At 38.7% G+C, this 16,865-nt stretch overlaps 1 protein-coding gene across 1 annotated transcript in view; it reads right to left on the reverse strand.

Annotated features, from left to right (window-relative positions):
• Positions 1-16,558, reverse strand: part of THBS1 (thrombospondin 1) — a 54,443-nt gene extending 37,885 nt beyond the window's left edge. Inside the window, exon 1 of the mRNA XM_010007738.1 lies at positions 16,408-16,558. Coding sequence (XP_010006040.1) covers positions 16,408-16,558 — 151 coding nt within the window. The remainder of the gene's footprint in view (positions 1-16,407) is intronic.
• Positions 16,559-16,865: the final 307 nt, after the last annotated feature.

A 16,865-nucleotide genomic window follows, 5' to 3' on the forward strand; every position in this document is an offset into this window, starting at 1 on the left:
GCTAGAGTATAAGGCAGAAAACAGCAGAAGACAACTAAATAATAAGGGTCATTCTGTGCACAAATGTCCATGCTGGGAGAACAACAATTATTTGCAGCCTTCTAAAGGTTAAGGATGTCATGGATGTTAATTCGTAGACACTTGTGGTTGTTTATGAAACAGTCCATTTTGGGGAAGAGCAGAGACACAAACATAATTTTCCTCAGTGGATGTTAGCAAGTTAAGAAATCCTTTTCTATATATTAGTAGTTTCCAACGGGACAACATTACTAGCATGAAGAAGCAGTCATACTAGAGGATATCAGTACAGTAATATGAAAGATCAGATTGAGTGCAGACAGCTTCTTTCTCGTAGTTATTTGGAACATGAAAACGTAATCTAAAAGAAGTTTAGAGAACCTTTATTGGACACACCATCCCGGTGTTTTTAGTCAGATGGTGATCTGACTTTGATATTATGAGTTTAGTACTTAGAGACCAGTGATACATCTCTCCATCTAGGTTGGCACGGCCTCTTTAAAAATACATTTCCTAGGCAACATATTATCCATCTGCTCACAACCACAGAGAGGAAATAGTTTGGATTCTGGAGAAAAGCTTCAAATAAAAAAAAAAAGTAGCAGGTTGTCTACTGATGCATTAGGATATTGCCAGAATTGCATTGTAAGTGGGATTCATCACATCTAGTTTCAGGCAACTGTAAGTTAGACATCTAATCTAATCTATTTGCCTTGGCATCTTTTCTACACAGTAGAGAGAGATGGACACTTCCAGCAAGTGACTCATCTCATTGTAAGAATGATGCCTAACATAGGTAGGCTTCACTTCCTGGGTGGTCCTGTGTCTTTCCAGTGGCTATAGAGATAACATTGAAAACTAATATGGGCTAGACACCTAGCTTTTAGATGAACTTAATCACTTGCTATATTTCTTCCCACTGTGGTGGGAATGCCTCAATTGATACAGAAGCTTTTGGAGGTATTAAGTTGAGCCAAGCTAGTGAGGAGCAGGTGGTCTAAATGTTTGTGCATCAAAGTCTGCAACACGGTATATTTCACTTAGAAACTCAGAACAGGTAAGCAAACACTGCCATACTGAAGTATGAAACACACTCCTGTCTGAGCACCAGGAACATTATCCGACCACTTAAAATTCCTCAGAGCTGTGTAGCTGTTATCAGTGTAATGATTAAAAGTTGTCCCACGTCATTTAAGGCTAAGTAGCAGGTTTAGATATCTTGATTTCTAAAACTGCCTGGCAATACTTTTGTGTTATCTTTTGATGGTTTTTTTTTCTCTTTCAGTTTGTAATATTGTCATCCATGTCCCCTCGATGGATACTAATTGTCATAAATCAAAAGCTTCAGGGCCCGTTCACAAAGTGTCTCAATAAACTGGGCATTTATGCAGCTTTGCAGAGCCTTGGTGCAGCTTTGGAGTGTAAGAAGCAAGAAAAGATGGATACTGAAGAGACTTTTTTTTTTTTTTACTTTTTTGTATTTCTTGGTAATAAGCAACAGGTGAGAATTCATCCCTCCCTTTTTCCCTGGAGTATTTGAAATATAAACAGAATCAACTTTTTTTTTTTTTTTTTTTTTTTTTTTTTTCTTCTTCCCCCCAGAATACTTTTCACTGTTGTTTTATTTCCTTCATGAGATGTCAGAAGCAATTAAAAAGAAGCTGGAACAGTTCTCTTTTGGCCAGAGCCAACTTCACTTATGCTACAGTGACCTGGCTCTGACTGATATTTTTTTTTGCTTCCAAATATTCAAGATAGCCATCTAAGTTCAGCAAAAAAGTACTGCAATGTGTGTATAGGCCTCTTATATCTTTTGGTGCATCTGCTCTGTTCTACCTGCCTAAAATGACAGCAGCATTGAACTGCAGTTGAAAGGCTTGTCAGTGTTGTAGCAGTCAGAACCTGTCTTACAAAGATATGCAAAATGCAAAGAAATAATGTTCAGCTACGTATTTTAACCTTCAAACCTCTACCAGTCTTCTTACATATTGTATCTGTCTCCTTCATCCACATGCATCTTCTGAGAATGGAGTTGAGCTGTGCTGTAAATTTTATGTTAAGCTAAGGAAAATTTTTTTCCCTCCTTTTGGTTGCTTTTGTTCTTAGAACAGGGTCTGAAAGGCTGTGGGTAAACACGGTGATACTTTTGCACTTAAATTTATGAGTGTGCAGAATCCTGTCTGCACATCCTGCTGTCCTTGGCATATATGAATTAAATACTATCTGCTGGGCTTAGGCAAGTAAAGTTTCCTGCTTGCAAAGGTAGGAATTTAAGATAGGAAGTAAAATTTCTTGGGTAAAACTGAGGGTAATTTTGGTGACTGCTTTTGAAGTCTCTTTGCAAGTACTGCAGGAGGTGTCACACAAACATACAGCGTTTGTTACATCCAAATGCCCAGTATCATAGCATTAAAACTGAGAAAGAAATATTTCCCAGTTTAAAAAGAACAGATTATTCTAAATTAGATTAAAGAGCTCACCAGTGCCAAGGGAAAGATTTCAAATTTAAAATATGCAGCTGGGAAATGCAGGAAATTACAGGAATGCATTGTCATGTTACTAATTTTTTCCCTAGAAAATACTTTGCATTTCCTCCTATGAAGTCGATTATATAGCTTGACCTTCACCAAGAAGATTACTTTTAGATACTAGTTTTGTCTATATGGAGAAAATACTGATGTGACCAACCCATCAGACTAAATCTAACCAAACTTTCCAGTACGAATATCAACATGACTTAGCTGACCTCAGCAAAACAGTGGGGGTTCACACCAGCAGAAGACATGGCTCACTCTTGAGAATATCCTTTCTTTATTTATGTTTTTATCCAGAAGCCTAAATGCTGGATCAGGTTGCCAGAAGCAATCTAAAGAGTTCTTACATCTCCAGGTATGATACAAAGCTCACTTGGGACTTTTACTATAGATTAGCCAAAAGACAGACAAGTTTGTACTAGTTTTGTGCAGTTCCCCCTCAACACGTTAATTTTAATGTTTCTTCTGTGAAGACCAGGACTAGGCAAATGCTGGCATGTGGCATGTTCGGTATCTGAATCTGAACTGCCACCTCTGTGCTACGTCTCCATGATTCATACCTCAACTATTGTATCTTAGGTGTGTGATAGTTAGGCAGAATTTCAAGGCAGAAAGGTGTGCATGCAGATGTCTGAGGCAAGATGGGAATGCACTGCTCACTGTGACTGATGAGTTCTTGGTCTTACATACATATTTCAGAGGTAGGAACTTCCCTTTAGAGAACTGTAGAGCATCCTACAATTACTGCTGTGTTTGATTTATTATTTAAACAAGTGTTTCCAATGCAGATGTAGTTTCTTAGTTTGAAATGTATTATTTCAACTGCCTTTAAATAAGAATGCCAGCACATTGCCACTGGGAGAAGTGAGGTGTCTTGTTTCATTTCAACTCGTACAATATGCTAGTTTTGGTAGCTTTGACTTAAAGTGGCATTGGTTTCCACAGTAATATTTTTTCATAACTACCAGGCACACCTATGTCTCTATAGGAACTGGAATTTAGAAACAGCAGTACTTTTCCCCTTCTCTAGTAGCACGGATGGTATTTTTTCCTATTCTGAATGTTTACATTTAGTACTGAAACTGAGCACCTCTTCATGCCCACTTGCCCCTTAAAATAAGGCTTATGATGAAGATTTCCATGATGAACAAGTGAGGGCATTCTGAAAGTGGTTTCTTTTCATGCCTGGAAGAACATGATGCATCCGCAGGTTAGCTACTAATTTACTGATTTTTATGCATAGCTCCCTATTGCCCATATGTCAACACTGTTAGAGTTGTGAAGTTGAATTCCTGTTAGGAAACATCAGAGGTTAGGTTGGCTCTTTAGTCAACGAAAAGTAATTAACATTGCAGGGAAGAAAATATCCAATGCTATTTCTGAAGCAAATGTCAGTAGATATTACCTTAGCACAGAGTATACTTTTCCAGTAGCTGAAAAATAACAGAATTTTCCTCCTTTCCATAATGACAAAAAATGTTTTTAGCTCTGAATTTTGTCAGAACTGTTTTTATATTTTCTTATTTAAATGAACATTAAATATAATTTTATAAAACTATAAATTCTGATTTTCATTAAATGGGAGCCATTCTGTTTTCAATTTAGTTTTTACTTTTTAGGTTTCACAACAGAAAATATTTCCTTAGTTTCTCACATAATTTTGAGGAAAATCACGTTTTCTAGACAGATGTTTTGAGGGCTCCAGAGAGATAAAAAAATGACCGTAATGTTCATTAAAGTGTTTTGGATTCCAAAATGATGCCACACAATTACTATGCTATTATGACTTTACAAAAATATAGTATTTGTTGAAAATTGCTCCTGTGTAGTATTTTAAAGCCATTAGAGTTGCAGATTTAGTATAAAATAAAGGCTGTATCTACATATGTTGATCCAAAGGAAGGAATTAACAGAATAACACAAGTATACAAAAAAGCAAGAGTACCATTTAATGTAAATTAAATAAATAGATCAACAATGTCTTGTCCAAATTTTCACTTTAAAGTGTGATAGTCAAAGGATAGGGACACAGTAAAATAATATTTATATATCAAAAGTACTTTTGGCATCTGTTCTTTATTCATGAAAATAATATTTAATGCCATCTGGATTTCCTAATTTATTTTTCTGATACTGCTTATCTGGGGTTGCCATAGGACACAAACAGCTGGATGAAATTCCATCATGTTGTGTCACTGTGACTCATTTATTTTTGCTTATCTATGAAAATTTAATGTTTCTGAAGTATTTTGCTGTCTTACAGAAGCAGTGTGTTCTTCCTGTTTTTTGTTGTTTTGTTTTTTGTTTGTTGTTTATTTGTTCGGTTTCTCTTGCTCTCTCTCCTTAATCTATTCCTTCTTGTAGTTATTTTCCTCTCTCTCTCACTCAGATTCCCTCTCCCTTTTTCTCTTTTTCCCTCCTGTTTGTTTGCTAAGTAGCTCTATAGATATGTTTTAGCCTCATCTATGGCATCTAAGCATATGTTCAATATTGCCTGAATAATAACAAGAGCATTTTAGAATGCAAGAGGTGAGCTAAAACTCACCCAACTGAGATTTCAGTGCCTTCAGAAACTTTGACATAATTACACTCGGACAGGGCTTTGTGGATGATTCCCTGCACCTGTGTAGCTACATGAATATATATGGGATGGAGCATTTTATGTTTATTAGGATGCCTCCTGTATTGGATGTCTTCAATTTTTTGTGAAGTGTCTGAAGCCCAGTAGCCCTGTATAAGATTGTAGTACCTACATGCAAAGAAGTAATTGGAGAAATATGATTTATTGGTTAAATACAGAAAACTATAATGTGCTATCTTGACTGTATTTCTTCTCTACTGGGCCTGTATCAATGGCTGCTCTTTTAAAAAAAGTCTTGTTCTAGAACTAAATTGTACACACAGCACTTCCTTTGAAACAGTGGTAGGTTTTTTTGCAAACTGGATATTTTAGGAGTATCAATTCAGATGTAGCTGGATGACTTTCAAAAATGTAGATTCAAATCTGCCTCAGATTTTGGGTCAGACCACAGTGTGGCCATTTTGTGCATATTTCTTTGAAAAATGCAATTTTTTCATTGCCAATGGCAAAAGCTAAAAGGAGATTCCTTGTTTGTTTCATGAGAGAAGACTTCTGACAATGAAACTGGTTATTGTTCCACCGCAGAATCATAGTGTTGCACAGATATTTTGCTTTCAAAGGTTTTTCTCAAATATTGGCTTCATCCTGGCTGAAACCAGGACAATTATATTTATATTTTTAATCTTTCAAAGCAGAATGCAACGTCTTGCAGCAAACATGATAGATGAGATAGACCACTTAGGACTGATTTTTTAATATAAGATGGAGTAAAGAGACATTCCTTTAGGTCAGCTGCTACAAAACAGGGGGAAGCCTGAATTTGGGTCAGAAATCCTCAACTCTTGTCCATACCTAAAGAAGTCCATCTCTTTTGTGATGCTCTAAACTCCATTGAATCTCATCTAACCTTCCCTGTAACTGCCCCAAAGGTCTGGAAATGACCCATATAGGCAGAAGGGATCGACAACCTTATACTGGGAGAGAGAACAGTTGCTATGGCCTAGGTGCAAGGCAGGAAGGGTATTTCTTGTGAACAAATAAATGTAAGCATGCATACAGGAGCTGGAATTAGTGTAGTCTACTACATGTTTGGAAAACTGGTATTAAAGAGACAAACTAAATTGTGTTGTCAGCTGTGGAAGAGGAGAGAAAAACAAGAGAGCTTGTAAAAATACATGCATGCCACTGTGCTGCTTCTGAATTTAGCACTAATATTACAGTGTTTTCAGAAGCAGTCAGCAATCGAAAAAATACCAGTGGCCTAGGAAATATTCCCTGCATGGGCTGTGAAAATATTTAGTCCAGAGAAATTTCAAAGCCCATTGAAAATATGGGTCCAGCATCCGGCTGCCATGGGTGGAAAAGGGGAAGGAGTGTTGCAAAAACACATCAATGGTGATTCTTTGCAGCTTCATGCTAGTTCAGCATCCTGTGTATACTGGCCTGAATTTTACTCCACTCCTGGATAATAGTGCTAGAGAACATCTCAGGCTCAGGAAGTTCCACCTTGACATGAGGAAGAGCTTCTCTACTGTGAGGGTTACAGAGCACTGGAACAGGCTCCCCAGAGAGGTTTAAAGACCTGTATGGATGCCTTTATGAGTGATCTGCCCTAGTTTTTTTGGTCCTGCTCTGGCAGGGGGTTGGACTCAATGATTTTGGAGGTTCCTTCCAAACCCTAATATTCTGTGATTCTCTAAACAGGGACTTGAATCACTGTCAGGTTTCTCAGGACTGTAAGCATCCCCTTTGTTGTGCTCTCACTGGCTGCTTACTATCCCCTTCAGTCGTTAATCCCCTTGTAATTCACAAGATGAAGCAGCTTCCCGTAGAGTGATGCTTTCATGCTGGCCATTTTGTTCTCTTTAGCTCTCTGACAGGTGATGTTGCATGAGGAGAATCTGGAACTGGAAAATTTGAATAAAATCTGTAATAGTGCTTCATTAGGAAAACAACTGGATTGAGCTAAGCTTGTTAAATGGTATAAACTGAGCTACAATCTGCAGTATACATTCTTCTCCTGTGTACACAATCTATAGTATACAAGACCTTTTTTGTTTTTCTGCTCCACTCAGATATTAATGATAATAATCCCGTTGACCATAGGCATGCACGCATTTGTGAACCTGAAAACCATGCTGATTTGATGGGGTTTTTTTGCGTTGTTGGGTTTTGGTTTTGTTTTGTATTTGTGTTTTGTTTGTATTAGTTTTTTGTTTGTTTGTTTTGTGTGTATGTTGAGGTTTGGGCTTTTTTGGAGTGGTTTTGTGCTAACGGAAAGATCAGATATTTCCTCTAACTAAAATCTGTAAACTTTTGAGACTAGGAGAAAACATTTTCTGACAGTCAGTCAGACACGGGGCTTCCCAGGTTCTTTCAAAACAAAATTTCATTTCCCCAAAAGATATACGCATATAAACAGTGGAAGGAGCAGTGACTGGCCCAACCAGGTGTACGCACAGATTTTATCTTTATGGTATGTTTTAAGAGATACTGAAATATGTGTTTATCACTGTGGTTACAAAGATGAGGGGAAGGTTTTTTTATTTGTTAGGGTTACTTTTGACTATTTCTGAGAGTCAGCAATGTAAACAGAAAGGATGTTTAATATGGTCCCATAACAAGTTTACTGCATAAGGCCATGGCAATGATTCACTGTCACTTCTTAGGACAGATGTACATTGTGAGCATTGTAAGCCAAGCAATGGCCATTCAATATTGTAGTCAATGATATATGTTATTTATCCTTCCCTGACATCCTTCCCCATCAGCTCATTGTATTTGTTAACTCTAACACTGATCTTATTTGCATTGAATTTTTTGAGATCCAAGGGGTTTATGTGTTTGTACTGATCCTTATATTTTTGGTGCTACTTTGTGAACTCCTCTATGGCAAATGAAAAATGTTCAAATGAAAGAAAGGAAGGAATTTTTTTCCTGGAGAATCATTACAGGAGCAGCTATAGTCAGAGACCTGTCCACCTGCAGCCTCTCTTGAATCATGGGACAAGACTGCTGAGAGGATCCCACTGTGGAGGAAGAGCTGGGATGCTGAGGGGAGCAACCATGCTGTGGCTACGTTGGGTCATGCTTGACATTAGAACACACATAGCATGGGGTAAGAATTTTACTCAGGAGCTGCATAGATCTGTAGTTAATATAAGCATTTGTATGTACTGAGGAGTGCCTATCTGCATGAGGGATAGGAACAGGGACGTCAGCATTTCTTCAGTTTGGCAGCCAAGAGAAGTAAGCATAATATCTTATTTATTTGATTTCAAAATGGGAGAAATATATTCTGGAGGCTTCTAAGCCCTACATGCTGCTACATTTGAGCTCTGCATTCAGTGTTAAATGCTCCTTGTCTTTACAGTCTTGAATACAACCCTTAAACTAAGCTTGAATGCATCCTTCTCTTCAAGCATCAGGTGCGCTGGTCCCTAGGTAAGTAAGGACTGGAAGAGCAGGCAGCACAAACAGAGGGAAATGGCACTGAGCAGAGTGGTATAATATTTCTTTTAAGTTTTAATAAGAAAACTTGTCTTACAAATTAAGCTTTGAGGAAAAGCAAGAATTAAACCTTCTAGCTTTATGACATGTCTTAGTAAAATAAGTGCAAAAGCAAGTCTTCAGTTGACTTTAGAATTTCTTTTATTACTTATAAATATATAATTTCCCATCCTGTATCATGTCACAAAACAAAGCCAGGATCAGATGAGGACTTATTAAACATTACTTTTTCTCCTATTAAAATCTGAGCAGATTGAATTACAAGGGACTTTCCATAATGACAGGCTAAGGGCATGTTCTCAACTCATTGCACAGGATCTTGGCAGAGACTTTCTAGGATTACTTCTGTGGAGTAACTCTGTTCTGCCATGAGAGTATGTAGGATCAGGAATGGAAATATACAAGAGTCAATTGTGTGAAAAATAGCAATGCAGGCTGTTGCAAATAAGATTTCTTCCCTAGTGTTGGTATATTAAAACTACACTCAAGGTGCCAGATTTATTCCTGATGGATCTTAGTTGGACTATGCTGGCAGATCATTTTAGTGTCATGTCACATAGGGATTTAATATAAAATCCTAAAGTGCTCAAAGACTTGAGGAAGAAGGATACTGTATCTGCCAAACACCAACTACTTGTACTATTTTGAGTTAATTTCAGAATTCTTGTTAGAGCCTTAGTCATGAAAACCTCACCTTGGGTTCCACTTGCAGGATAACCCCAGGGCAAGAGCAGCAGCAGTACTTTTCTGAAACAGTGTCCAACATAAGACCTGACACCCTTCCTAACCCCACATAAAAAAAAGAAAAGAAAAGAAAAAAAAGACAAAAAATGCTGCTTTTCCCCAAGGCTTTCAAAAGAATGATTGACCTTCTTTTGTTTTCTTTTCAAATGGAATGATTAGGTGTGCTGAGCTAGCATGAAAACATTGTTTCTAATGTTTCTAGCTTGGCTTTTCAAGGTTCCTTTCTCAAGAAACGGCAGTATTATCACATTGGATTTGTTAGGCTCTGCTTGGAACTCCCAGCCGTGAACCAGACACAAAGATCTTTCAATGTATTTCAGACACCAGAAAATAGAAGAAGATAAAAATGACCCCAGCTTTGGGTAGCAAACTGTACTTTGGAGTTCAAAGCTCCACTAGGATTTTCTGTCTGCTTGTTGCCGTTCAGACATTCCCTTTCTACCAGTGTATTGCAATGAGTGCTTGTCAACGTACTGTTGCTCCTGCTTGCCCTGTGTCTGCTTGTTTTGGCAGTTTTGAGGGCAGAGAACTCCAGGTCTCTTTCATGTGGTTTGTGTCACATGTGCTGCTGTGTGAGACATGCGCTGCTCTTGGGGAGCATTCGCCGCTTGCAGCTTCATAAGCTCCCTTGTGTGCTTCCTCTGCAGATGGCTTTCCTGGCTCCCATGGATCATATGTTTTTTCCGTTTCTTTTAATGTGTGTACACCCAACCCATGCAGTTCCAATGAAGTGTGTGTTGTTTATTTCCTCTACTGCCCAGCTCTGAAGGTTTAGATCTAGGGCTGCCATCACTGACACTAAGTGCAGGAATGATCCTGCTCTTTTTCTGGAATGCTTATTCTTCTTCCTCTTGAAGTGTGGAAGTCTCCACTTTTTCTGTTTTTAACTCCCTAATGACTAATTTTAGCTATCCATTTAGTATCCTTTGTCCATAGAGAGAAGTGGATGAGATATTCTCCTAAGGCAGGCGTCTAGGATTGGTGGACAAATTTGCCTCTCTCAGATGATTTTCATTTCTCTGCCCATTGACAGGGAGGAAGCAGATGACAAACCTAGGCTAATTGAGCCACTTTGAGATAGCAGTATCTAGGTGAGATATATCCCTCTCCAGGGACCCAGCCTTCATGGTGGTATGCATGAATGCTCTATGCTTGCAGAATGCTGGCTGGGATTTTTTTTCATCAGTTAACCCCCTTATCAGCACTCTCTGTGCTGCATTACCCATGAGGACAGAGCAGAGAGCTGAGTGTCAGCAGAGGGGCAAGTGGGTATAAAAGATAAGGACTAAGAGCTTCCTGACAAGTGGGTCAGTCCCAGACACACGCAAGGTATTTCTTCACTATATGAAACACAATAACAGAATGGCCTAGGTAAGAAGGGCAGGGTTTTGGTGAGTAATTAGTGCAAAAAACCCAAATCTGACAAATAGGAGAACCTTGGAACAAACTTCTGATGCAGAATATTTCAGACACAGGTGAGAGATTCAGCAAATCCCTGTAGTGAGGACTAGCAGTGGAAGGTGAGGAAGGTCAGGCTTTCCATAATGTTAGTGGTCTCCTTGACTTCCTGAAAAAGGTGGAAGTCTGCCATATGCTTTATTTATACCAAGAGCTATTAATTCCTTATTGAGACTGATGTTTTTATTAACAACTCTGCTGTTTTCATTCAAGAACAAAGCTGTCAGAACCCGGATACCAATGGTAAGTTTAAAGCATTCTATTGATTAGTGAGATTTCTCCACAAATGCTTTTCAGAAGTTGTACAACTTCTGTATTTAAGGGTGTGCATTATGTAAACTCACCAGCCACATCTGTTAAGAACGAAAGCTTTCTCACATCTGAAGCAAAAATTTGCTTTTGGTAGAGCTGTCGAAATACTGCAGGTTTTTATATCCTGAAATAGTATGGAATAGATCAAATACAACAGTACCAGGAGGAAGATTTTTATTTTGGCTCTTGTTCAGCAGTAAGGAAAGTCACATAGATACAGACTATTTCTCATTTTCCTTAGGATTAGCAAGCTGATACTGTGTATGAACTATGTGTGACAGTCCCTGTGATGCCAATGGGAGCTCTGCACATGGAGCAGATCCACAGTCTGTTCCCACATGTAGGATACAAGGGCTATAGTGAAGAGGCAACATTTATACCTGGAAAACTGGCATTGCCCTAGCTCTGCAAATCCTAAAGAGCTGCAACATAAGGCAAAGAGCACAAGGCAGCAGATTTGGATCTGTGAGATGCGAGAAAATGGCAGGCATGGAAAAGTGGTTTCTATCATTGCTCTGATAAGAGAGTAACAATAGTAAATGAGGTGTTATTTGTAAGAGCAGGCATATTGCTTAATTTCCAGTTTGTTTTGTACTCATCTCTTAGGATCTTTCTGCAAGAAGTTATTGAAAAAAAAATCTGCCTAGTGTGAATTATATGTAAGGATCCAGTCCTATGGTGATGCAGCATCCTTTTGTAGTTATTGGAAGTCAAGCCTGTAATAAAGCCAAGACTGTAATTTCCCTGTAAAAAATTCTTTTTCTTTCCCTGAAAACTGATTAAAAATAAAAAAAAACCCTAATGTTCCTTGATACTGGCACTGTCTCAACAGGGCATCAAAGTGACTAAGTGTCTGTAATCTGCAGACATTTCCTGATGGACTGCAAAGGTCATCTTGGAGTGAGCTGGGGAAACTGAAAAAGAGTTATCTGAAAGCCAAATAAGGTTAAAGTTGCAGTGGCTAAAGTTCAAGTTTATTTACACAGAATAAAAAGAGAAGGAAAACATTTGCTGACTTATTTACTTTCATTTTAGGAAGCTTTGGAGCAGTCTGTGTAAAAAGGAATCAAAGGTGAAAAAAAGGAAGTGGAATGTATAGTGATATAGTAGTAATAGAAGTTAATGTCACTTGTGATCTTTACTTATTTGTTATTTATCTCATTCTAACCCTTACAGCAGTATCTATGATACTGCTGTTATTTTTCTAGCTTAAGAAATCTCTGAGGTTGGGACCTTCTCCTTTGTTTTTTGTTTTTTTTTTCTTCCCTCTTGGAAAAATGGTTTAGCACAGTCTTGCCACTCTGGAAGGAATATAAAAGCTCTACAAGCAGTGAAATTAAGGAAGTACAGTTTCATGTAGTTTTATGTTCTAGTTTACATTTATTACCTAATCCTCAACACCAAAATAATCTTAGATTCTTCTGCATTCCCTACAGCATCCCATAGACTAGAGACAGCAAGTGTGCTGGGTATCTTGTTCTCAAACCATCTGCTGACCAGCTCATTATCTGCTGCCAAGAGGAATAAAAAATGGCTGAATTCGGCTTCCTGGTCTCTCCCAGAGCATTCATTTGGTCTCTCTTTACCCACTTTAATGAATTTTTTAAAAGTTCATCTGTCTTTAAGATGTCCACTCCATGTTCAAACTTGGCTAAAGATGGCTAGAAGGATCTAAAATTCCTGGGGCAAGTGCAGACAGACATTGAAATACCTTGATTACTTAATTGTTTCTTCTCTAGAAAAGTGGACCAAAGATAATGTCAAGTTACTGTTCACTCTGGGGAATATTGGTTAGCTGTGGTTAATGACAGAAAACAATTTTTGAGCATTCATCCATCTGTCATAAATGCTAAGCAAGATGAAATAAATAAGTTGGTTTAAATATCAAAATCATAAATTTCATTTTTGATACTTATGCTTTCATCCACAGATGCCCAATATTCCCTTGCTACTAGCTTGTTAATCAGAGCTTGGTCTATGCTTGTTGGAAGCAATATGTTCTAGTGAATGAGATGATGGAAGGGACCCAGCTTTGGATTAGATTTCCAATTGCCTCCTGTGATGACTCTTCATCTGTTTGCCTTCCATTTACTGTTAAAATCACCATGTTTGTGTCATACATAAGAAGCCTCCAGTCTTGCCTTGAGCATTCTCGTATCACACTTATATTGCAAACTAGCAGGTGATCTTGACCATGGGTTTCAGGAAATTGCAGTAGACAATGCTAATGAGCTTGAGTATTCTGGCAATCATTCTTGGGCCACAAATCAATCTAGTCTTACTGTTCAGAGACTCCTGTTCTCTGCAGTGAGAGAATTGGCTGTATATGAAAAAAAAAATATTAATAATTAAATAATGTCCCAAGATTAAATGATTAAACAATCAAAAATGATTAAACACAAATGAAACCAAACCATTCCAAAGTCTTTATGCTTTCACTGGCATATTGTGGTTTTGATATATTTTATTAGATGAAAAATAACAAAAGGTTTTTTGCATTTAAACATATATGATAATGCAAATGAGAATTACAACATTTATGTATTTTATTGATGATTTATTTTTTAATGCAGCTCAGCTATAAAGGAGTACAGGACTCCAGTGTTCCTGTATGTTTGTTTTTACTACTGTGACAATAACAATTTAAACTGTCACCACAGGAGAAAAGCTGTTTTGAGTCTTCAGGGAACCAAAGTTCAGTGGTTTGTTTTAATACAGGAAATTACCGTTTTAAGGGATAATATTAAGTATCAAGAACCCTAATTGCTGGATAATTCCTTATTTCATTATGACTTAATGTGTAGGTTTTGGGATTCTGTCTGGAAATAATCCTCAAATTTGATGCGGATTTGGAGGCAGAACTGATAAAAAAGGACACCAAAGATTGTTCAGATAAGGTAAGCTGGTGAAAACAGTGTTCTCTGTAGTGCATTGGCACACAGCGATCAAAGCAAAGCTTCCAGCAGCATACAATGAATATTAAAAAACACTGGTTGTATTGTAGGTGGGACACATTAATATCTTAGGACTGAACTTGTAGCATCAGATATTTGAAAGTCTTGTTCAGCTTATTTGTGTTAATTGATTGATACTGCACTCCTACAGCAGTGTTCGAGTAAAGAAAAAGTTGTGTGAAGGTGATTGTAACAGAGAATATAACACACTACTATGCCACAGGCTTCACAAAACTGCTAAAATCTGCCACCACCTGGGTCCCTGCTTTATTAAATATTTTACAAACAATGAGAAATTAAAGAGTTGATGTCTTAAAAGCCTTCTAATCTAAGCAGTTACACTGCTGTGGATGGCATTCTTCCTGGAGTGCGAGATGGCTTGGTAGCCTGAGTCTGTAACATAGCTCTTTCCTACAAGTATGCTCACACTCTGTTGAGACACTAGTGTTGGCAGAAAAGGAAGTGTAAAGGACACAAAAGACAGTTTTTCTTGCTGAACATTCTTAGTTTGTCTCCAACCTCTTCCAACCCTGTTTCCGTTCAGTGAGATGAAACAGTGGTAGGTGATATCTTCGCGCAAATGTAACAGGTGACTAGATGTTACTAAGAACTTACATGCTACAAGTCAAAGCAGAGTTGAACAAAAGAGTTGGGTTTTTTGTTTGCTTGTTTCATTGTTTTTTAAAAATCTGTATAAAAAGAATGCAAAATTTTTCTTCCTTTGCATTTCAATGAATTAGCAAGGGAAGGATCAAAGAAACCTCTGTCATCCAGGATTCCTGTCTTGTGTAAGTTCTCATTGGCAAGCAGCTGGTAGAAAAGAGAAGGCTATAAGAAAGCGGTGAATAAGGGAATGGAGAGAGTTTGAAAGGCTAAAAAAAGGAGAGGAGGGGATTAAAAGACAGGTAAAAAAGACGGATCAAAAGGAACAGAGGGAGCCCCAGCAGCATTGGTCTGCCAAAGCACATGTGTTTTCTAAAGGCATTTTCATCAATGTGTTGAGCTTGCATTTTTTCTTGTGGGATCTTAACAGCTTTTCAAATTGTTTCTTGGGGACTTAGAGGTTTTCTATAGAACTCAGTGGAGCCATGGGGATGGACAGCAGCTGAAGACCCCTCATGAATTCTCAAACATGTAATCACTAGGATTTAATTCTGAGAGGTCATTGCAACATGAAAACACGCTTCAGAGTCCTCTGGTTCCTTACAGGAACCTTACTAAGAGATGATGTGTGTGGGCAGAACTCAAGACAGAAACATGTCTTATCTGTAGGAGGTATTTATTTGTATATGTCCTGGCTTAAGCTCATAGGATGCTGTTGCAAATTGCATGTAACCTAGTGAGAAAAGTATATCGCAGTAGCAGTGCACATAGTAACAGCAGGCCAACAAACAGCATAAACAATCCATATGGCAAAGCCCTACCCCTGGTTCTTGTTAAAGATGCTCAGTGCCCCAAGAGCAGGATTGCTGTACCAATTGTCCATATCTATGACATATTAAGTAATTTTTGGGAAACAAATAGTGTCTCTGTAACAGGTACAGATGCAAACACATGCAAAAATGTCTCTTAGATCTAACAATCCTCTGTGACCTCCTCTCGCTCTTTCTCAGGGCCACTTTTGCCCTTTGGATTGGTGAAAATAGCTTTTCCTCTTGCTTTAATACAGTGAATGCGAAAGAGGTGGCAGTCATGAGCCCAGTCTCTACTTAAGCTTTCTCTATTTTGCATTTATAGTAATAGTGGTGATTTCACATGAGCGCTTGTCTCCGACTAAATTTCTGTGGCTGCCTGTGTCCCAGGTGTTGTACATGCAGTGATTAGCAAGGGAAGGGTGAAGTGGTGAGTCCTGAGGGTCCCCAGGTGGCTACTATGATTGCTGAAGGGGGGGGCTGAGCTTGGTGGGAGCAGCTGTGGCTCTGCTTAGAGGGATGAGTCATTGCCTTCTGCAGCAGTGAGGACAGCCAGTGCTCAGAAGGGCTACTTTGAGCTCAAGTGGGACCTTATTTCTGGAACAAAGAGGAAGCTTGGTCACACCTGGAGATCTCCGAGAACATCTGTATCTTCTGGGGTCCTATCCTGCAGCACAGGGTGAGTGGAAAGGCTGCAGCACTGCTTTCACTGAGCCATAGGTAGACTGGGGTAGCTTTGCTCATCTGTTGTGTTCTGTGGTTGTGGGAAAGTGAAATGTTACAAAACACTTTTGACTCTCATGGTAGGAATGAGGTGGACTTGTGTGTAGAAGTGGAGGAATCCAAGCAGTTGCAATCAGCCCAACTACTTGAACAGAACCCACCTTTTGAGGAAATGTGAGACTCCTGTGTTGGGTACTGTGCTGGAGCTGGGCTGCGGTAGCTGCGGGTTATGTGTCTCTCAACTGTAGTGATCAGGCAGTGGCTGTCCGACCAGTTACCAGTTGCAGGTACAACTAGTTCAGGTTCTGCCATGTAGCCTGTTAGGGGCTCAGCAGAGCTGAACATGGCTGGATTCTGCTTTGCCAGGTAGATGTCTGGGGCAAGGAGTCCCAGTCCTGGTTTGAACTTGGATTCTGGGAGGTGGGACAAGAGAAAACTACTTTAGAAGAAAAAAGTAGATTACTGGTATTAAACATTATGGCCTGCTGTTGTCTGAGGGTTGACCTGTGCACATATGGCTGTGAATCCACAGGTGTATAGCAGGGTGTTAGGAGTTGGTACTTAGAATACAAAGAACGTGACTCTCTGTTTGACCAATATGAATCTTCTTGTTAATCAC

Source organism: Chaetura pelagica, unplaced genomic scaffold, assembly GCF_000747805.2.
Source record: "Chaetura pelagica isolate M959 unplaced genomic scaffold, ChaPel_1.0 scaffold70, whole genome shotgun sequence".
Taxonomy (NCBI): Eukaryota; Metazoa; Chordata; class Aves; order Apodiformes; family Apodidae; genus Chaetura; species Chaetura pelagica.